The following is a 17,270-nucleotide window of genomic DNA, read 5'->3' as shown; positions in this document are numbered from 1 at the left end:
GTTTCCATAGCAACAGCAGAGCGCGTGTCCGGTCTGGAAAGTCACGGTAACGGCGTTTTTTTTATGGACGCAAACGAGGAGGAAGTCCCGCAAACGCACCGCAAAAAATAACAGAAATCAAGCAGGACTTGAACGCAGCAGGAGGACAGGTGACAGGTGAGTTTCTGCACCGTGGTTATTGAAGTCAGCTCGCGCACAGACCGATTTTTACCGTTTAACGTGGATTTATTTCACGTTACGTTAGCTTTAGCTTAGCCGTTAGCTCCTCTTTAACGCCGCTGTTCCTTCTGTGGACGTTGAGAAGCTAACGGTAGGTGGCTAACGGTTAGCGTGTTTAGCTGCCGCTTTTCGCCCGAAATGTCGCCTGATTTCCGGTGTATAAATTGTCAACTGCCCGGTTAACTTGATTTCAATTTGCAGAAGCGTTTTTAGTTTGTTTTCTTAAAAAATAACGAGGTTTTATAAGGTTTATTCAAGTCGTCAACCGACTTAGCTAACGTTACTCCGGGGCGCCTGAAGGGTCGTTAAAATAAACGCGACCGACGTTATTTTCTGTTTAACTGCTTTAGTTTTCATTAAGTTGCATAGTTTAACTTAAAAAGTCTCTTTTGTCGTTTTTAATGTGAGAAAGTTGTTAGAAAGTCAACTTTGGTAGCTTGATTATAACGTTTTTCGTGTTAGCAGGATGTTTGGGGGAATTTAGCCGTTAAAATCAGTTTGTCAACAGTCAGGAAAAATGTTTATTTCGTTTTTATGCGTTTAGCCAGAAAACGAGCCTGGACACGCTGTGATGTGATGAGAAGCGATGGAAATGAGTGTATTACATCCGATAAAGGCAAAGCAAGCTAGAAAAGATAACAGATTAAAAGCGTCTGATTAATTTTACTTTAACATGTTGAGAATAACTTTGTATTTCTACTACAAAGACACTGAATAAACAGCAAACAATGTCACAGTTTTGATTTATTTTTTCCATATTTGGGTTAACCTTTTATTTGATATTTTATTGACACACTGATATCACTCAGCGTGATTATTTTCTACTTTCGTTGAGTTTATTTTTTTTAGCCAACATCAGCCCTGATTATAAATATCAAATATTCATATTTTTTTTTCAGAATTTTAGCCCTTTAAATGCCTGTTTTTTTGTCTTGATGCCGTAATGTTTTTAGATGAAAAAACACAAAAATGCATTATTTTCAATATATTACATGCAATGTAGATTATTTTTGATTATTATCACAGCCTAGCATATGCCAATGATAAGCAGCAACACTGATTTTTATAAATGATTATTTTTGTGCAGTGTCAAATACTCACACTAATACCACTCTGCACACAAAATGCACTTTTCAAAATCAGGCTATAAGAATATACATTGATATTATTTTCTACTTTCACTGAGGTCTAATAGATGGTATTGGAATTGTATTAAAGTTATTCTGAACAGAAAAATCAATGCTCAATCTCTTAAATCGTCCAACAAGCTAAACTACCCCCAAAACACCGTTTAAAGTTTACTTATGTGAACTGCTCGCTTTGAATTTATTAGCTTGTTGATTCATTTATTTTTTATTACTCTGCGGTTTGTCAGGCTAAATAAAACATTAATTTTCTGCTTTGGTGAAGTGTGATTGCTGTCTTACTGAACTTTGGCATTTATATAGCAAATGATTAACTAATAGAAGTTTGAATGAATACAGAAAATAGTCGTGATGAACAGAGTTGAACTTGTCTGCTCATCACACAGGTGTAAAATTATCACTCTGCTGTTTCCTTCGCAGCAGTTCGGTCTGCAGTATTTACCACTTTTAGTCCAGATTGGGTAAGCTTGTTGTCGCAGTGTTTCCATCACGCCAGCTGGTGTTGTGACTCATTTCCTTCTCTTCACAGTCTCCGTGGTGACCATCGATAGCGGCAACACTCGTCCCCTTGAGTTGCCCTCCAGCCCGAGTCACATGACGTCAGACCAGAATCCACTGTGTCCAGCTCATCTACAGGTGCCGTTAATGCTCGGAGCGCTGGATCCTGGATACTACTGCTACTACTCCTACTACCAGGTACTGTAATATTAATACTTGCACACAAACATACTCCTACACACACACGCTTCAGTAGTCCAGTCACAGTCACCAGAGCAACTTCAGCTTCAGCCTGCACTGATTTCGGGGCCACCTCAGTGAAAGGACAGCAGGCCAGGGGCCAGTCGCAGCAGCACCAAGTTTCTAGGATTTTCTGACATTTCAAGATGTTTGTAGGATTTTAGAGTACCCGTCACCTTATCAGGAGCCAATTTTGCCCGCGGGCCAAGACTTGTGTATCACTTCACCAGATACACAAGCTTCTTTGGACTTAACTCCATTGTCAGATTTCAGCCTGGAAAATGAGAGAATCACAAAATCTGTGAAGTAAATAAATATAAGTTTATTTCATGTATGTTTGGGGGGTTAGTGGCCTTGTGAGGTAGGCAGGAGGAGTTTGGGAGGGGGGAGGAAACAGCAGAACTGATGTAAGTTGAAGGGAAAGGTATCAGTGGGAGGGAAAGACAAGTGAATGGTGGGATGGGAGAGAGGAAGAGGGGGGAGTTTTGGGGAGGGAGAAGAGGCGGGACGTGCTGCATTACTGCTCTCTGATTGGTGGCCGCTGGGCCATGTGTTGACCTCTCTCAAACTGTAGCCTAACTAGGGCTCCCACATACATTCACACACACACACACACACACACACACACAAAGTGGTGTGCAGCCCTCTGCTGAGTGGCAGGGACATGTGAGCTCCTTCACATTTGCTATTCTGGGCAGGGGAGGGGAAAACTGGGAGGGAAGGGGCGAAGCAGGGGGGAGCAGAGGGTCTTTTCTCTTTCTGCATGTGGCTGAGCCATCGTGAGGAGCTGCTCATGATTTTTGTCTCGTGTTGTGTCGGCTCCGAGTGTGTGTGGCCATAGCAGTCTTGTGTTTTATTCCCACTTTAGGCTGGAGAAGATGGGGTGCTGCTTTAGTAAGGAGGTCAGCCCCGGCCTGCAAAATGAGAGGAGCAGTCTGATACAGCAGCCCCAGCTCCACGATGGGCTCAGTGAGGTGACGGAGCAGGTCAGGCAACACGCTGCGGCTGTAGCTCAGCATGTGTGCCTGGTCGAAGAGGACACTTGTGTGGCGGACAGACCGGCCCACAGGAGGGCACTCAGAGATGAGGAACAGCATCCAGAGCTGGACGATGAAGTCCGGGCAGAGGCGCCCGTGGTCACCGGGGACAGCACCACGCGGACTGAGAGGGATCTTGAACCAGGCGGTTCTCACGAGGAGCAGGGGGCTATTATTAACACGGCCAGCACAAACACACATGCAAACACGGACACAGAGGCTGCCATGACACATACTGCGAGGCCCAGCTGTGGACCGGCTCCGTATATGGAGGTGCCCACACGGAGTCCTGCTAAGCAGAAGATTTTGGAGAATGCCACACGCAGGGCTTTGTGGTTCAGTCAGCCCCCAGACGGGCTGAAGCACACGCAGAGAAACAGCTGGTCCCCTCCCGCCAGGTTCCACCCCTCTAACTGCCAGGGCAACATCACAGTGAGTGAGGTGTCACATGTCCAGCCGCCGCCGCTGGTCAGCGAGTGTCAGGCGTCAGCACAGGGTTCCCTCAAAGCTGAGGAGGAGGAAGGCGAGGAATCCTGTGACGTCACGACAACGCTGTGCCAAGGCTTCGAAACAAGAACCCGGAGCTTCTACAGCATTTGTCCCATTGACGCCGATGACCTTGAACATGACCACAGCCACTCCCAAACAGCTGGAGCGGCACACTCACTGCGCACAGCTGAGGCAGAAACAGCTGCTGCGCCCTGCACGGCGGAGTCCCCGACCCCCAGCCAGTCACACACACAGGCATCCACGGTCTGTCCGCAGGTGTATGTGACAGAATCTGAAATGACCAACCAGTCACATGATGAGGATCCAGCGTCGGTGCAGTCACCAGCTGCAGAGCCGTCCTCCGCCATCCTGCCGCAGACTCACTCAGACAGTTCGGTGTCAGCACAGCAGACCGCCTTCCCTCATCCTCCTGCATCTCCACGGCCGGTTGACCCTCCGTGTGACCCGCTGCCCCCGTCACACAATCCAATAAACAGCGAGGAGCCTCAGGTGTCCACGCCAGACAAACCTGAAGATCTGAACTGTCAGACAGCTGCAGAGGACACACGGGAATCCAGGGATGACATGATGATGACGTCACAGGCAGATAAAAGTGCATGTGTGGAGGAGAGTGAACCTGTGGAGGATGAGACAGTGAGGGGATCAGAGGAGAGTGTGTGTTCAGTGGAGCAGAGTGTGTGTTCAGTGGAGCAGAGTGTGTGTTCAGCGGAGGAGAGCGAGTGTTTGAGGAGCAGAGCTGCAGAGCAGGTCCTCAGCACCACAAAAGAAACAGTGTTTGATTCCCAGGAGGAAGAATCAGATCAGAGCAGCTTAAATCTTCTGGCTGTTGGCCCTGAAAACTCTGAGCGGTTAACAGAGCCGAACATCCAGAGTTCACAACCAGCGGCTGAAACTGTAGACGAGGATTCTCCCCCCCCCAGTCCTCTGAAGCCTGACCTCGCCCTCCAACCGCTGCGTGGGGAGGAGTTTGTTTTCCCTGAGTCTGGAGGACACATTGAGAAGGATGAGGTGTCCCTGCAGAGCGAGGCTGTCCCTGTGAGTATCTGCAGAGGCCGCAGTGAGGAGGACGACGTGGGCTACAGTGGCACAGCAGACACGACTCTCACCCAAGTGTCCTCATTTTCTACCATCTCAGCTGTGTCATCGCTGCCCACAGAGCTGACCGCTTTCTACCACACCGATCACACACCTCCCTCAGACTTAAAAACCACATCTCACCAGTGTGACTCCATCACGTCCGACAAATTAGATGTCACTTCAGACGATCCGGCGTTTGAATTGAGCAGCAGTTTGCCTCCAAGTCACGTTGTTGAAACTGTCTTCAGTGTGTCTGAGCACAGTGCCGCCAGGTTTGATGGCGGTGACAAGCAGCTTGACAGCTCTGTGTCAGCCGAGCCTTTTCACAATGTCCTCACGAGCGGCGATGACAGACAGACTGTTGAAAAAACAAAACCAGAAATCTGTCAGAACAGCAGTCATGTTGAGAGAAGTGACGCTGCAGATGCTGAAACAGCCCAGGACGCCTCTCACCTGCAGACGAGTGACGGGGACCTGTTGTCAGACAGCTGTGACGACTCGATGGCTGTGAACACGAGCGTCGCTCTTCTCGGCCCCGAGGACCCCGAGAGCAGCGCTGAAGACTCGAGCTTCGGCTCTCTCACACAGCCACCTCCTGCTTCCTCCACTCCACCTCCCTCTTCTTCGTCTCCCTGCACATCTCCTGAGGAGGGCGAGCGCAGTTTATGTCCAGAGACTGATTCTGCTGAGAGTGAATGCAGACTAATCCAACTTAGTCCACCAGAGAGACTCTTTATTCATGCATGTGAGGAAACAGAAGAGACAACAGCTGCACAAGGGACTCCGATTGATCCTCCAGTCAAACATAAATCTGCAGATACAGAGGAACAGCACCCCCTAACTCCTCAAACTGTCTCTGAGCCTGTCTCTGAGCCTGACTCTGAGCCTGTCTCTGAGCCTGACTCTGAGCCTGTCTCTGAGCCTGTCTCTGAGCCTGACTCTGAGCCTGTCTCTGAGCCTGTCTCTGAGCCTGTCTCTGAGCCTGTCTCTGAGCCTGTCTCTGAGCCTGTCTCTGAGCCTGTCTCTGAGCTTGTCTCTGAGCTTGTCTCTGAACCTGTCTCTGAGCTTGTCTCTGAGCCCGTCTCTGAGCCCGTCTCTGAGCCTGTCTCTGAGCTTGTCTCTGAGCTTGTCTCTGAACCTGTCTCTGAGCTTGTCTCTGAGCCCGTCTCTGAGCCTGTCTCTGAGCCTGTCTCTGAGCTTGTCTCTGAACCTGTCTCTGAACCCGTCTCTGAGCCTGTCTCTGAGCTTGTCTCTGAGCTTGTCTCTGAGCCTGTCTCTCAGCCTCCAGAATTATTAACCTCCAGTGTCTCCTCTGACTGCGTGAGCCCTGAGGTCCACCTCAGCCTGCAGCATGACACTGCTGACTGTTTACCTCAACCTGGAGGTTCATCAAGTGAGCCAGAGGAAACTAACGAGATGACGTCTGCCTTTGACATTGATATTCGTCAAGAAACTCCCAAAATTTTAGCCACTGAGGTGCCGTCCCAGAGCACTGAGGTCCGTGCTGATACCAGCATCTGTGATGTGATTCCTAACGACTTCAGCTGCCCGGACGAGAAAGCCTCAAGTTTGGACTCCAAGGAGGACCAATCCCTGATCTCAGTGGACCCAAATCAGATTGATGTTTACGCCTCAACTCCGTCCTACGAGATTCACCTCCTGGGTCAGGAGCCGCCGGCGACCGCTGAGGAGGGAGAGAGAGAAGGAGGGATGAGGGAGATGGTGTCCGAGCTGCTGGGAGAGGACGCCGACTCCTCCGTCTGCCGCCTCTATCCCCACCCCTGGATCAAGCTGGGTCTGGAGGAGACCTGCAGGGGCTGGGCCCAGGGCGCGTCTGTCGACGAGCCCAACCAGGGCGAGAGTAAGACGGGCGCAGGCGACACGGAGCAGATCCCGGCCTTGGTCCCGGAGCTGCAGCCGTCGATGGCTCTGCTGGGAGCTTACCCCTACAGCACTGTGATGCCTCAGGGACCCTGCGTGTGGGACTGGCACACAGACTGCACCCCGTCTGTAAGTGTTCACTCAACATGAGAGACAGCCGGGTTCAGCGCTCGGTGTGATGCTTTATCCCCGAAGTTAAAAAAAAAAGCTTTTTAATGTGATTGTGTCAGGGAAAGAAAGACTCGTCTGGGCGCAGTGAGCAGGTCAGCTCCAAAGATCAGCTCCCACACTGCAGCAGGCAGAGTCTAAACACCACTTTTCACTGTTACATAACGAGTCGTTGTTCACACAGACGGCCTTCATACTCAGTCACCGTTTTGCAAGAATGAGATAGAAAATGAAAAAACAGGAATAATGTGGCTGCACAGACCTGTGGTAAAACAACCTTGATATAAAAGTTGTAAAAAACTCAGATTCAGAATCTGTTTTCTGAAGAGGCTGCTGTAGATGAAACTGAAACAGGTGGATAAAGTGCGGAGTTGAATCAGCTGATTCAGATCTGAGAGAAAATCAGTGACACTTGTTTTCTTTCATGTTTTCGTTGTAGCTTTGAATGAGAGTACAAAGCCTTTCATTCTTTGGATTTTGTTCAGTACCTTTAATTTCAGTTTTGGTTTTCGGGTTGAGTCACGAGAGAACATTTTCTGTCTGTTGTTGATGTGACACACCTGTACACAAAAGCTATTGTCTGCCGTTCGATTCGGTTTGATTCCCACCCACGGTCCTCTGCTGCAGATCACCCCCCCCTTCACACTCAAGCTGTCCTATACAATGAAGGCAAAAGCCAAAAAAACGTTTTTGAAAAGATTCTTATTGATACATCTGACTGAATGATTCCTGTAAGGTTAATATTGTGGCCTTTTGTTTCAGGCACCGGCTGCTGCCCCTAGCCTTAACCCGGACGCTCAGGTATGGACCAATCAGAACTTTAACTTGGACGTCCCCGGCTCCACCTACCTTCAGGCTCAGCAGCCATGGCTGCAGTTCACCGACGACCTGACCAGTCAGGAAGGTAGGCTGCAGTCCCTGAGAGACTGGACCCCAGAAAGAAATGTGAAACTTCATCAGATTATTATTGTTCTCCCTTCCAGGCGATTTTCTGATGAAGAGTTTGTAATTTATTCTATCGGCAAACAGCATTGCTGAATAAATGTTATTGTCTGCATATGAATCAAGTTGTGCTCTGGTGGTGAGATGATGTCGGGTTGGTTTTTAGGATACGTGCCGGACTTCCAGCTGGGGAACGTCGGCCTGGCTGAGGCCGTGGTTGAGGCAGATCCCAGCACGTTAGAGTACCAGCTGCTGACTGCTGAAGCTCCCGTTACTAATGGAGAGCCCATTAACCCACCTGTTACAGGTATCACTTTAAAGCCTCTGGGAATCCAAACCACCAAAAACTTCTGATAATTTCTTTCTTGTAATTTAGGGTCTGCATGATGAAAAGCATAAAAATGATCAGACATTAACCACAATCAAAATTTCAAGTCTTGTCATTTTAGTTTTTTCAGTTTCCTGAAGCTGGGTTGATTTTGGGTGTGTTTATCCCCGATCCGTATCAAGTAATAGTGACAAAGCCAATCAAAACCTCTAAGTCAGGTGTCAGCTGATACTAATTTAACATGCCGAACTGAATTCTCTCAACGCTCCTTTAAATGGGGTGCGTTCACAAACTCTCACTCTGAATGTCGGAGTCACTCTGGCACAAACTGGACTGTTTGAAAAATTCGGAGCGCTGTTGGAACGAAGCGTTCAGTTATCCAGAGCAGCGATGAGTCAAAGGGCTGAACAGACAGAGCTGCACCACGCTGACTGTGCTTTGCTCCACGGCTGTATAAATGCTGTTATCCTCAAAATGAGCTGCTTTCAGCTCGGTTTTCTAATATTTGGCAGCATTTGGTTCACTCTGGTCTTTGTAGATACTTAATGAGATGCTCAGCGTTGATATAATATGTGCATTCTTTCTATTTGAAGCCACATGTCCAGAGGTTTTAACTCAGTTTATAATAACTGTATTTATGCTTTACCACCATAAAACTTTGCCGAGTTTTTTTTAAACGTTGATTTTGTCGGATGTGGTAATGGCTTCCTTTGATTTCAGATGAGACCAGAGAAGAGCTGAGGACAATTTTAGAGTCCTGCCTGACCAGGTAACAACTCACAACTCATCATCTTGGTTCTCTTGAAGACGTCTTGCCATCAGATATTAATGTGATCACTGACTGGTTAGAATAACATGTTGTTTAAGCATGAAAACTGTAGACTGTAAGTCAGTGCTCTGATTAAACAGTAAAAAATACAGAATTTGGTTTGATGCTTTCTTAGTTATTCTAGATGTCATTGTGTTTAGATAAAGCCTTTCCTCATCTTTCAGTTAATTAATCAGATTTGTTTGTGGTGTTTTGTCCAACTTGTCTCTCCTGGACAGAGTTTGCTCTCATTGACTCTTCTGTCCCCCCACAGGGAGCACCTTGGCAACGACCTGTACCTCAACTCTCAGATGGACAGCGACCAGTACGTTCCCATCGCAACCCTGGCCAGCCTCGACAAGATCAAGAGTCTGAGCACAGACCTGGACCTCATCTCCGACATTTTGAAATGTTAGTGTTTATTTCTCTACGTGTGTTTGATAGAAATTATTGTGTAGGTTTTGATTTGGGGAGTTTTGTTTTTTTTTTTACCATAAACCAAATGTCATCAAATAATTCAAGAAAAAGTGAAGAGTGATAAATTTAGTACTAAGACTTTGGCCTCTCTCGCAGCCCTGCCGCTGGTCCAGGTGGCTCCATGTGGACTGAAGGTCCGACCCTGTCAGAGTCGATGTGTCGTCATCCTGCGCGAGATCCCCATAACCACACCTAAAGAGGCAAGAGTCCTCCTCTGCTGTGCTCTGCTCTCTGTGAAATGTGTGTTTTAAAAGTCAGTTTGTGACAGTTTCACTGTGTTTAACTTCCCGTTTGCGCTGCAGGAGGTGGAGGCTCTCTTTAACGGGGAAAACCTTCCAAAGTTCTTGAGCTGTGAGTTCGTGAGCAACGATAACTGGTTCATCACCTTCAAATCTGAAGCCGAGGCACAACAGGTGAAATACATTGTTATCTTATTGTTTCTAATCACTGAAGCGATGCGTTTGATGCAAGTGCTTTAGATATTTCCATCGCAGTAGACTGCAGTGTAAGAAGAAGACTATGAAACAGGTGGCAGACTGTGTAACTCATGTGTAACCGTCTCTGTGACGTCTTTAGGCCTACAAGTACCTCAGAGAGGAGGTGCGTGAGTTTCAGGGGAAGCCAATAATGGTGAGGATAAAGGCTAAAACCATGGCAGTCACCTCGTTTGCCCCAAAAAATGGCTACAGACCCGCCCAGATGGACCAGTGTGGCAATCATTATGGCTCGTACTTCCCCTCGAGCACCTACCAGCAGCCCTGCCCCTCCCAGCAGCTGTACGACTTCACCACCGAGGTGTGGGCTTCAGCCGGGGCGGGATTCCCAGATTGTGCTGAGGTGAGTCTTTTTCCATTGTAGTTTTACCAAATACAGCTTCTTTGAAATACCACATAAACAAACTTTTTTTTCCCAGTTGACGTGTTTCCATTAGGCGTATTTTATATTTGCAATTTCAGTTTGCACAGTCTGAGGGTTAACTGGAACCCGCCCTCTGTTGCCGGTAATGGCTCATTGAATATGTGTTATCTTGTGTTGGCTCATGATCAGTGTGACTTATCTGCTGTTTCTGTCAGCAGCATCAAACATTAATGAATGACTTCATGAATGGATTCTCCAGTTTCAAACCTCACAACCCGCACAGGCCGAGGTAACTGCTCATCAAGTTAATAATTATTTAAAAAAGAAACCTTTGAACTAAATTATTAGGTGTGCCTTTTTTGTCATCATACTGTTAATGACTGTTTAAGTATGCACTCAGTGGCATTTCTGATTTTTCCAGGAGAGGCTCGAGGTGGTCAAATGGTGGAGACCGCTGGCAGTCCAATCAGAATGACTCCTCGCACCCGTCAGATCAAGCACCGTTGGAGCGCTCCTCGTCTCCCGTGAGGCCGGGGCGAGGGCGGTCGCGGGGAAACACGCGCCGTCCCAGCAGAGGTGGAAGGACGGAGCCCAACAAGCAAATTTTGTCGCCCACTTCTGAAAGGGGAAGGTAAAGAAAAGTCAAGTCAGTTTTTAGGAGTTTAGACTTGAGTCTCAGTTTGGCTGTTTAGTCTTTGAAGGATGAGAGAAAAGAGGAAACACACCGTAGAAGTAGAAGTGCTGACATGGTGCAAAAAAAAGGTCAAAAAAGTACTGTTTCGATGACCATGTGACCCAGCTCTCCCAGTGACCACAGTCATGAAACCAATAAACAATATCCCAACACACGAACAAAAAAAAATGAATTAGACCATCAGCTTCAAAGCGATCATCGATCATCGACACGTTTCATCTGGAAAACAAGTGAATGAAAATGTTGGCACACAAACGGAAAATCAACAAGAACAGAGTGAAACCAACAAATCATAAAACTGCAGAGACAGCTAAAGACAGTCAAATGATAAAGACAGTAAAAGTGACAGCAGGTGCATTTGGGGATTTATGCCTGAATTAAACATAATCATCGAGACGTTGCCGTAGTAACAGCCAAGGCTACAGCAATGTAGAGAGTGATTTAAAGCGGTGGAGTGTCTCTGTTATTCTCTGTTAATGACAGTGAAGGTTTGCTGTGAGAGGCAGCACCGATCCATCATAACAACACACACACACACAAACACACACACACTCAGCTTTGACTCTGAGCTGCAGTCACATCACTGCTCCGCTGTGTCTCTGAAGGAGAGGGACCTTCGTCCAGGGGAGGAGAGGGGCCCCGAGGTCATGGGACAAATCCGCTGGAAGCAATCGTGTAAGTGCGCAGAGTTAACAGTGTTTGCAAAGTACCCGGTGTTGTGTGTGTGTGTGTGCGCGTATTGACTGTGTGTGTTTGTGTAGAACGCACCAAGTCAGTCGCCTCCTCGCCAGCCGTCTCCTCCTGAGCTCGGCCTGACGAGCTTCCCTCCTCTTCCTCCAGCAAACACTGCCATAGCAACGACACCTGCAGCGAATGGCGACGCCAAGGTGACCAAGTCTCTGTCTGACACACACACACACACACACACACACACACACACACACACACACACACACACACACACACACACACACACACACACACACACACACACACACACAATCTTCTCATGCTCTAAGCCCAGACGGCGTAAAACCTTGACGTCTGTCTCGTCTTTTGTTGATCACAGATTCCAGTGAAAAGCAGCAGCCCGTGTGCATCAGTGCCAACAGTGTCACAAGATCTTCAGCCAATCGTAGAGCAGTAGGTATCTCTGGGACGCAGCTGGATCGTGATTTCTGTCTGCACTACACTCTGCATCAGTTTAAATTCTCTTTATTTACATCCTTCATGGTTCCTTTTACTGATAACATGATCAGATCCGCAGCACGAGCTTCAGCGGTTATTTTCTCTGGCCTGCCTGGCCTGTCAGATGTTTCATATGTGGCCTTTTATCATTTCTGCAGTTGTCATGGTGCCAGCTGTGTTCAGAGCCGTGTGTAGTGAGTTTGTTGTGCTGCTCTCTGCAGGGATGTGAAGGAACGCTCGGAGACGACCAGCGAGGCCAAACCAGCTCAGTTTACACAGGAAGCAGTCACAGTAAGACTTCAGCAGCAGTCAGACTACTTTACCATGTGGAATTCTCTCCTGTTCTTTTATCAGTTTAAAAAAAGCAGATTTTAGTTTACACCTTTTCCTATCAGTAAGCGAGTGTCCGACTGGTGCGTCACTGTATAGCGTTTCATTGGACGCTCTGCCCAAAATGAATCCATCAAAAATCCAGGTTGCTTGTAAGTTTCATCCTTGTAATGCAGTTTATTGCTGATGTAATTTAAACTTTTTACTATCATTCACAATGCCAGTAAAATCATCCTGAACAGCATTATTTGTGAGTAGTAAACATAGATTTTATATAAAATTGCATCAGTCAGCCCAATAATTATGATAATGATAGTAATATTTAACAAAAATGGTTATAATAATAAGATTTATATGATTTTTTTGGTGTGCTCAGAGATGATCTATGGTCCAACAAAGTATAAAAACTCCATGTAAAATTTCAGGGGAGATCCTTCCAGACTCAGTGCAGACTTGTGTTCACGTTGGTGCACTCTGATGGTGTTATTATGGACCTCTGACCTTATGGAGGAGTCTTTATGGACATTAATAATGGGCCACATTTTAAATGATACCAGTGTTATCTTGTAAACTCAACATGCTTTTTGGTTTTGGTGCTTAGCCAGAGACTGATTGATAGTAAATATTATAGATTAATGTGTAAAAACTCTCTTCTGACCGTGTTGATTTAAGATGGAGAGGAACGTTAAATATTTACAGAGATCATTAGATGATCATATGAGATATTAGATGAATTCTGATGAGCACTGTTTAACAGTTTTTAATGTGTTGGAGAGAATCGGTGTGACCTCACCTCGTGCTCTGGTTATCAGGAGTCCAAGAAGCCGAGTTATGCCGAGATCTGCCAGAGAGCATCGTCCAATGAGCCGGTGGCGCCCGCAGACCTCGCCTCCTCAGGGGCAGAGCACGTCCCGGCGTTTCCAGGCCAAGCGTCCGAACCGGTGCTGTTGCAACGGTGATCATATCGGGTGGAGAAAAAAAAAAAGACTTTCTGTCCTCATGGTGTCATATAAGCTAAAAATGTATTACTGTGCCGTCCGAAAACACAAACCAGCTGCAGATTTACTCAGGAATTATCTGTGAGTATCATTCTACATTAAGCATCAGAAATCAACTGAGTTTAGGTCTGGATTTTTAAACTGAAGCTTTCATAGAAACAGCAGGCAGCGTGCAGCGGGAGGGAGGAAGTCCGGCTGGTTCAGGACGGGCCGGGCCGGTGTGGACTGCAGGATGTTAACTTTTCAGTTTTTAGTGCGAGAGCTTGAGAGAATCTGTAAATGTTGTTCTGCAGCTTTAGGTTTATTTCTTGGTTTGTAGTTGAGATGAGTTTCCTGAGAGCCTGGTTTTGATTTAGCCTTGTTTTGCTGATGGCTCCTCTTTTCCTGCCGTTTGTGTGTGTTTGACGTTTCCTCGCTGTACAGGACGTTCTGCCATGATTTTCTTTCTTTCTTTTTTTCCATACATCTGTGTTATTCTTGAGTCTACAGGGCTGCTGTGGGCACACATGATGCTTTTTGTCTAAATATTAGTACCACTCACCCAGTTTGTTTCCACTTTTAGACACTGGTGAGATGAACCCAGGTCAAACCAGTGTGTGAGTGAGCACTGGGAGGTTCAGGAATCAAATTGAACTTGAAAGTATGAAAAGTACTGATTATCAAAACTTTATCTTTGCATGACTTTTTTTAATTTACTTTTAGACTTTAATTTATGTCATATTTTTTATTTATGTTCGATAGGAGTGCTTTTGTGTGTTAAAGTTTAAGTCTCGCCTGTGTTGAGAAAGAGGTCAGTGTCCTGATGTCCAGTGTGTTGGACACGGGTAGGCTCATTTCAGGTCGTCCTGTAGACGGTAACACGCCTCTGGCTGGGTGCACTGGTTACTCAGTGTCCATTAACACGCACCACTTCAGCACAGAGAACCTGAACTGTGTTTGAGCACCTGAATTTGTACCGAGTCTCACGCTCTTTTGTTTAAAATACACCATTTTAAATGTAATCAGCTGCCGTGGAGAAAGAGCGGGCGTGGTTGTGGCACATGTTACTTTGTCTGTACAGATGTACATATTATTGAACAAATATTAAAGTGCCTTTCAAGTTAAAAATACTGATTGTGTTTAAATGTTGATAAAAAGCTAATCAGTGTCTTTTCTTCACCAGACTGCTGCAGATTAACACTCACTCACACATTCATCGTTTTGTGTCTTTTTAATGTACATATTTGTGTGAAAGCCTGAATATCTTTCAGACGTTGTCTGCTGTGAAGTTGTGCTGCAGTATCACACCCAGAGTCTCAGCACTGACGGCGCCGCGCTCTCGCCCTCGGCTGTGGTTCTGTCTTCTAACCAGAAGATGGCAGATGAGTCCCAGTGTAACGGTCAGTTCTCCGTTATGTGGCCCCTCGCTTGTTTACGGTGGGGATGATTTGATTCCTGGGAGGCTATAGGCCTAATGAATGTGATGAATAATACTAATGAAATACGCTGTATTAGACGGCACACTGATTCTCACTTATGTATCCCTGCCACATTAGGCTTGTTCACTCATAGCCGACTTAATTAAAGGCTGCTTGACCTTAGATATTAATCACTTTATTCTGCTGAGGGTTGGTTTCCACCTGCAGATGTCAAGTAAGGAAAGACCACATTAGAGGTGAATGAGCAGAGTGTAGAGAAGACAGGCGGTCTGTAAAATAAAGAATGCCTCTGACCAAATATTGCTTAATTAAATAGTTTAGAGATGACATTTGACTTCCAAAACAAAATAAATCTGCTGTTTTTTTAACGTGCAGGAAGCTCACAGACAGGCCCACAAGTGAAAAAGAGTCACAAACTGTAAGTTCAATCTGGTTTCAAGTCAACTAAATCATAAACAAATCAGGATTTGCTACTAATTTTATTAGTCAAACATGACTTATCACTAAGATTTAGTTTGTTCTTGTGTGCAGGTCTTAATGTTTGCACCAAATGAGCGAGTGAGCTTTTGTTCTGAAATAAGGAAAAACAGGGACCCAAACTGCATCTGCTGGTGAAGGCCACATGTTGATGAAAGCTGCAGACATTTTTCAGTAAGTGACCTTGTGCAAAGATACCAAACAAGAAAACTATGTGTAACATTTAAAAACATTTATCAAGGCCCCAATTTTAAATTCCCCATCCAAAACTGTTAAATTCATCCATAATGTAAATACTTTTAGTATTTGTTTTTTAAAAAGACTTTACATTTTATTGATTTATTCATTAATTTCAAGTGTCATTTTATTTTTAATTTTGTTTAAATATTTCCTTTTCGTGATTATTATTAAAACTAATGGTTTTTAGGGAAATAAGAAAGTTTTAAAACAAATTATATATATATATATATATATATATATATATATATATATATACACACACACATAATGAATCATTGTATGAATATAATTAAACAAATAAACAAAAAGATTAAAAAACAAATTTTAAACTTATTTTTTATTTTCGATTTATTTCAATATTTTCTTTATCATTATTTACACCAAAAGTTTAGGGGAAAAAGGGTTTTTAAAAACAATAATAAAAATTTAAGCTTATGACTTTATTTCTAAATAAATTTTGATATTTCCCTTTTCATTATTATTGATCTAATATATTTGGGAAAATACAGAAGATTAAAAAAATGTAAGAAATTCCACCAAAGCTCTTGATTATATTTTATAATAAAGTTGAATATTTCTTTTTTCATTATTTTTTTTTTAAATCTTAAGTTTTAGGAGAAAAAAAATTAGAATAAAAAAAATCTAAATATATTTTTTGTTACATAAATACGGACTGTGTCGTATGTGATGAGCAGGTTTTGGGGTCCAGGTGGAAAACGGCACCGTCACTCCTCGCTGTAGGTGTGGTTGCTCGCGGCGCCCCCTGCCGGTGATGACAGGCGCCGCCTCGTGCCTCCGTAGAGTCACGTGACACCAGCGGCAAGAAGCTGCAAACGGCGCTGACTGTGGGGCTGCGCGAGCCTCATCATCATCATCATCACCGCCACCGCCACAACCACCGCAACCGACCGAGCTACCGGGGTCTTTACCGATTCGAGGAGCCGGGCGCCATGGCGGGCCCCCGTTAAAAACCGAGAGCCAGACTTATCCTCTTTGTTCTCCCTCGACGCCTCGACGTCTTTCCGCGCCTCCGCCGAGGAGGGGCCGCCGAGGAGAAGCTCTCCCTTTCCCAGCGAAGGAGGAGGCAGGAGGAGCAGCAGCAGCAGCGGCGGCGGCGGAGGCGGCAGCAGCTGAACCGGGGAGGTGTTTTCTACGGCACGAGCGGAATGGCGGACCGCGAGGCGTCGCCGATACCGTTGGAGATCCGAGCCCGGCTGGCGGAGCTGGAGCTGGAGCTGTCAGAAGGTAAGAAATTCATCAAAAATGGGGCGAAAAAAAGCCTCCTTCCCCCTCCTCCTCTTCCTCCGCTCCCCCCGTTATCCCGTTATCTCATCATCACCATCATCACCATCCACACCGGGAGCCTACCTACTAACGGAATCTAACCGTTCATTCCTGCGGCCCCCTCCTCCTCCTCTTCCTCCTCCCCGCGCCCCCCTCCCGCTCCTCCCATCCAGATGTTTGTCAGCCAGGGACCGGCCTGGCCAGCTCTCTGTAGCCGGGAGAGGGTGAGGGCAGAGCGGGAACACACTGCGGGCTTCGGCCGCTGCTCTTTGTCTCCGCCGCGGTGCCGTTAAAAAAAACACCCGACCGGCCCCTCCGCCCGATGTGGGTCTGAAAACCAACCCGTTGTTTGACCTTGAGATGTTGACACAATCAGCCTACCTGTGTGTGTGTGTGTGTGTGTGTGTGTGTGTGTGTGTGTGTGTGTGTGTGAGAGAGAGTGTGTGTGTGTGT

At 46.2% G+C, this 17,270-nt stretch overlaps 1 protein-coding gene and 1 pseudogene across 1 annotated transcript; both read left to right on the top strand.

Moving 5' to 3' along the window:
* Positions 1-5,227: 5,227 nt before the first annotated feature.
* LOC121960962 (la-related protein 4B-like) lies at positions 5,228-14,480 on the top strand. The gene is made up of 15 exons (XM_042510867.1): positions 5,228-6,736; positions 7,538-7,679; positions 7,884-8,024; positions 8,766-8,814; positions 9,128-9,264; positions 9,427-9,530; positions 9,633-9,743; positions 9,907-10,167; positions 10,407-10,477; positions 10,610-10,819; positions 11,488-11,557; positions 11,644-11,769; positions 11,952-12,025; positions 12,292-12,361; positions 13,213-14,480. The coding sequence occupies exons 1-15, from the start codon at positions 5,228-5,230 to the stop codon at positions 13,357-13,359; spliced, it is 3,222 nt and encodes a 1,073-aa protein (XP_042366801.1). The 3' UTR covers positions 13,360-14,480.
* LOC121960961 overlaps positions 14,201-17,270 on the top strand; it is a 49,530-nt pseudogene continuing 46,460 nt past the window's right edge.

Source organism: Plectropomus leopardus, chromosome 21 (genome assembly GCF_008729295.1).
Source record: "Plectropomus leopardus isolate mb chromosome 21, YSFRI_Pleo_2.0, whole genome shotgun sequence".
Classification (NCBI taxonomy): domain Eukaryota; kingdom Metazoa; phylum Chordata; class Actinopteri; order Perciformes; family Serranidae; genus Plectropomus; species Plectropomus leopardus.
Note: the sequence above shows the minus strand (reverse complement) of the source record. Positions and strands in the feature narration are given on the sequence as shown.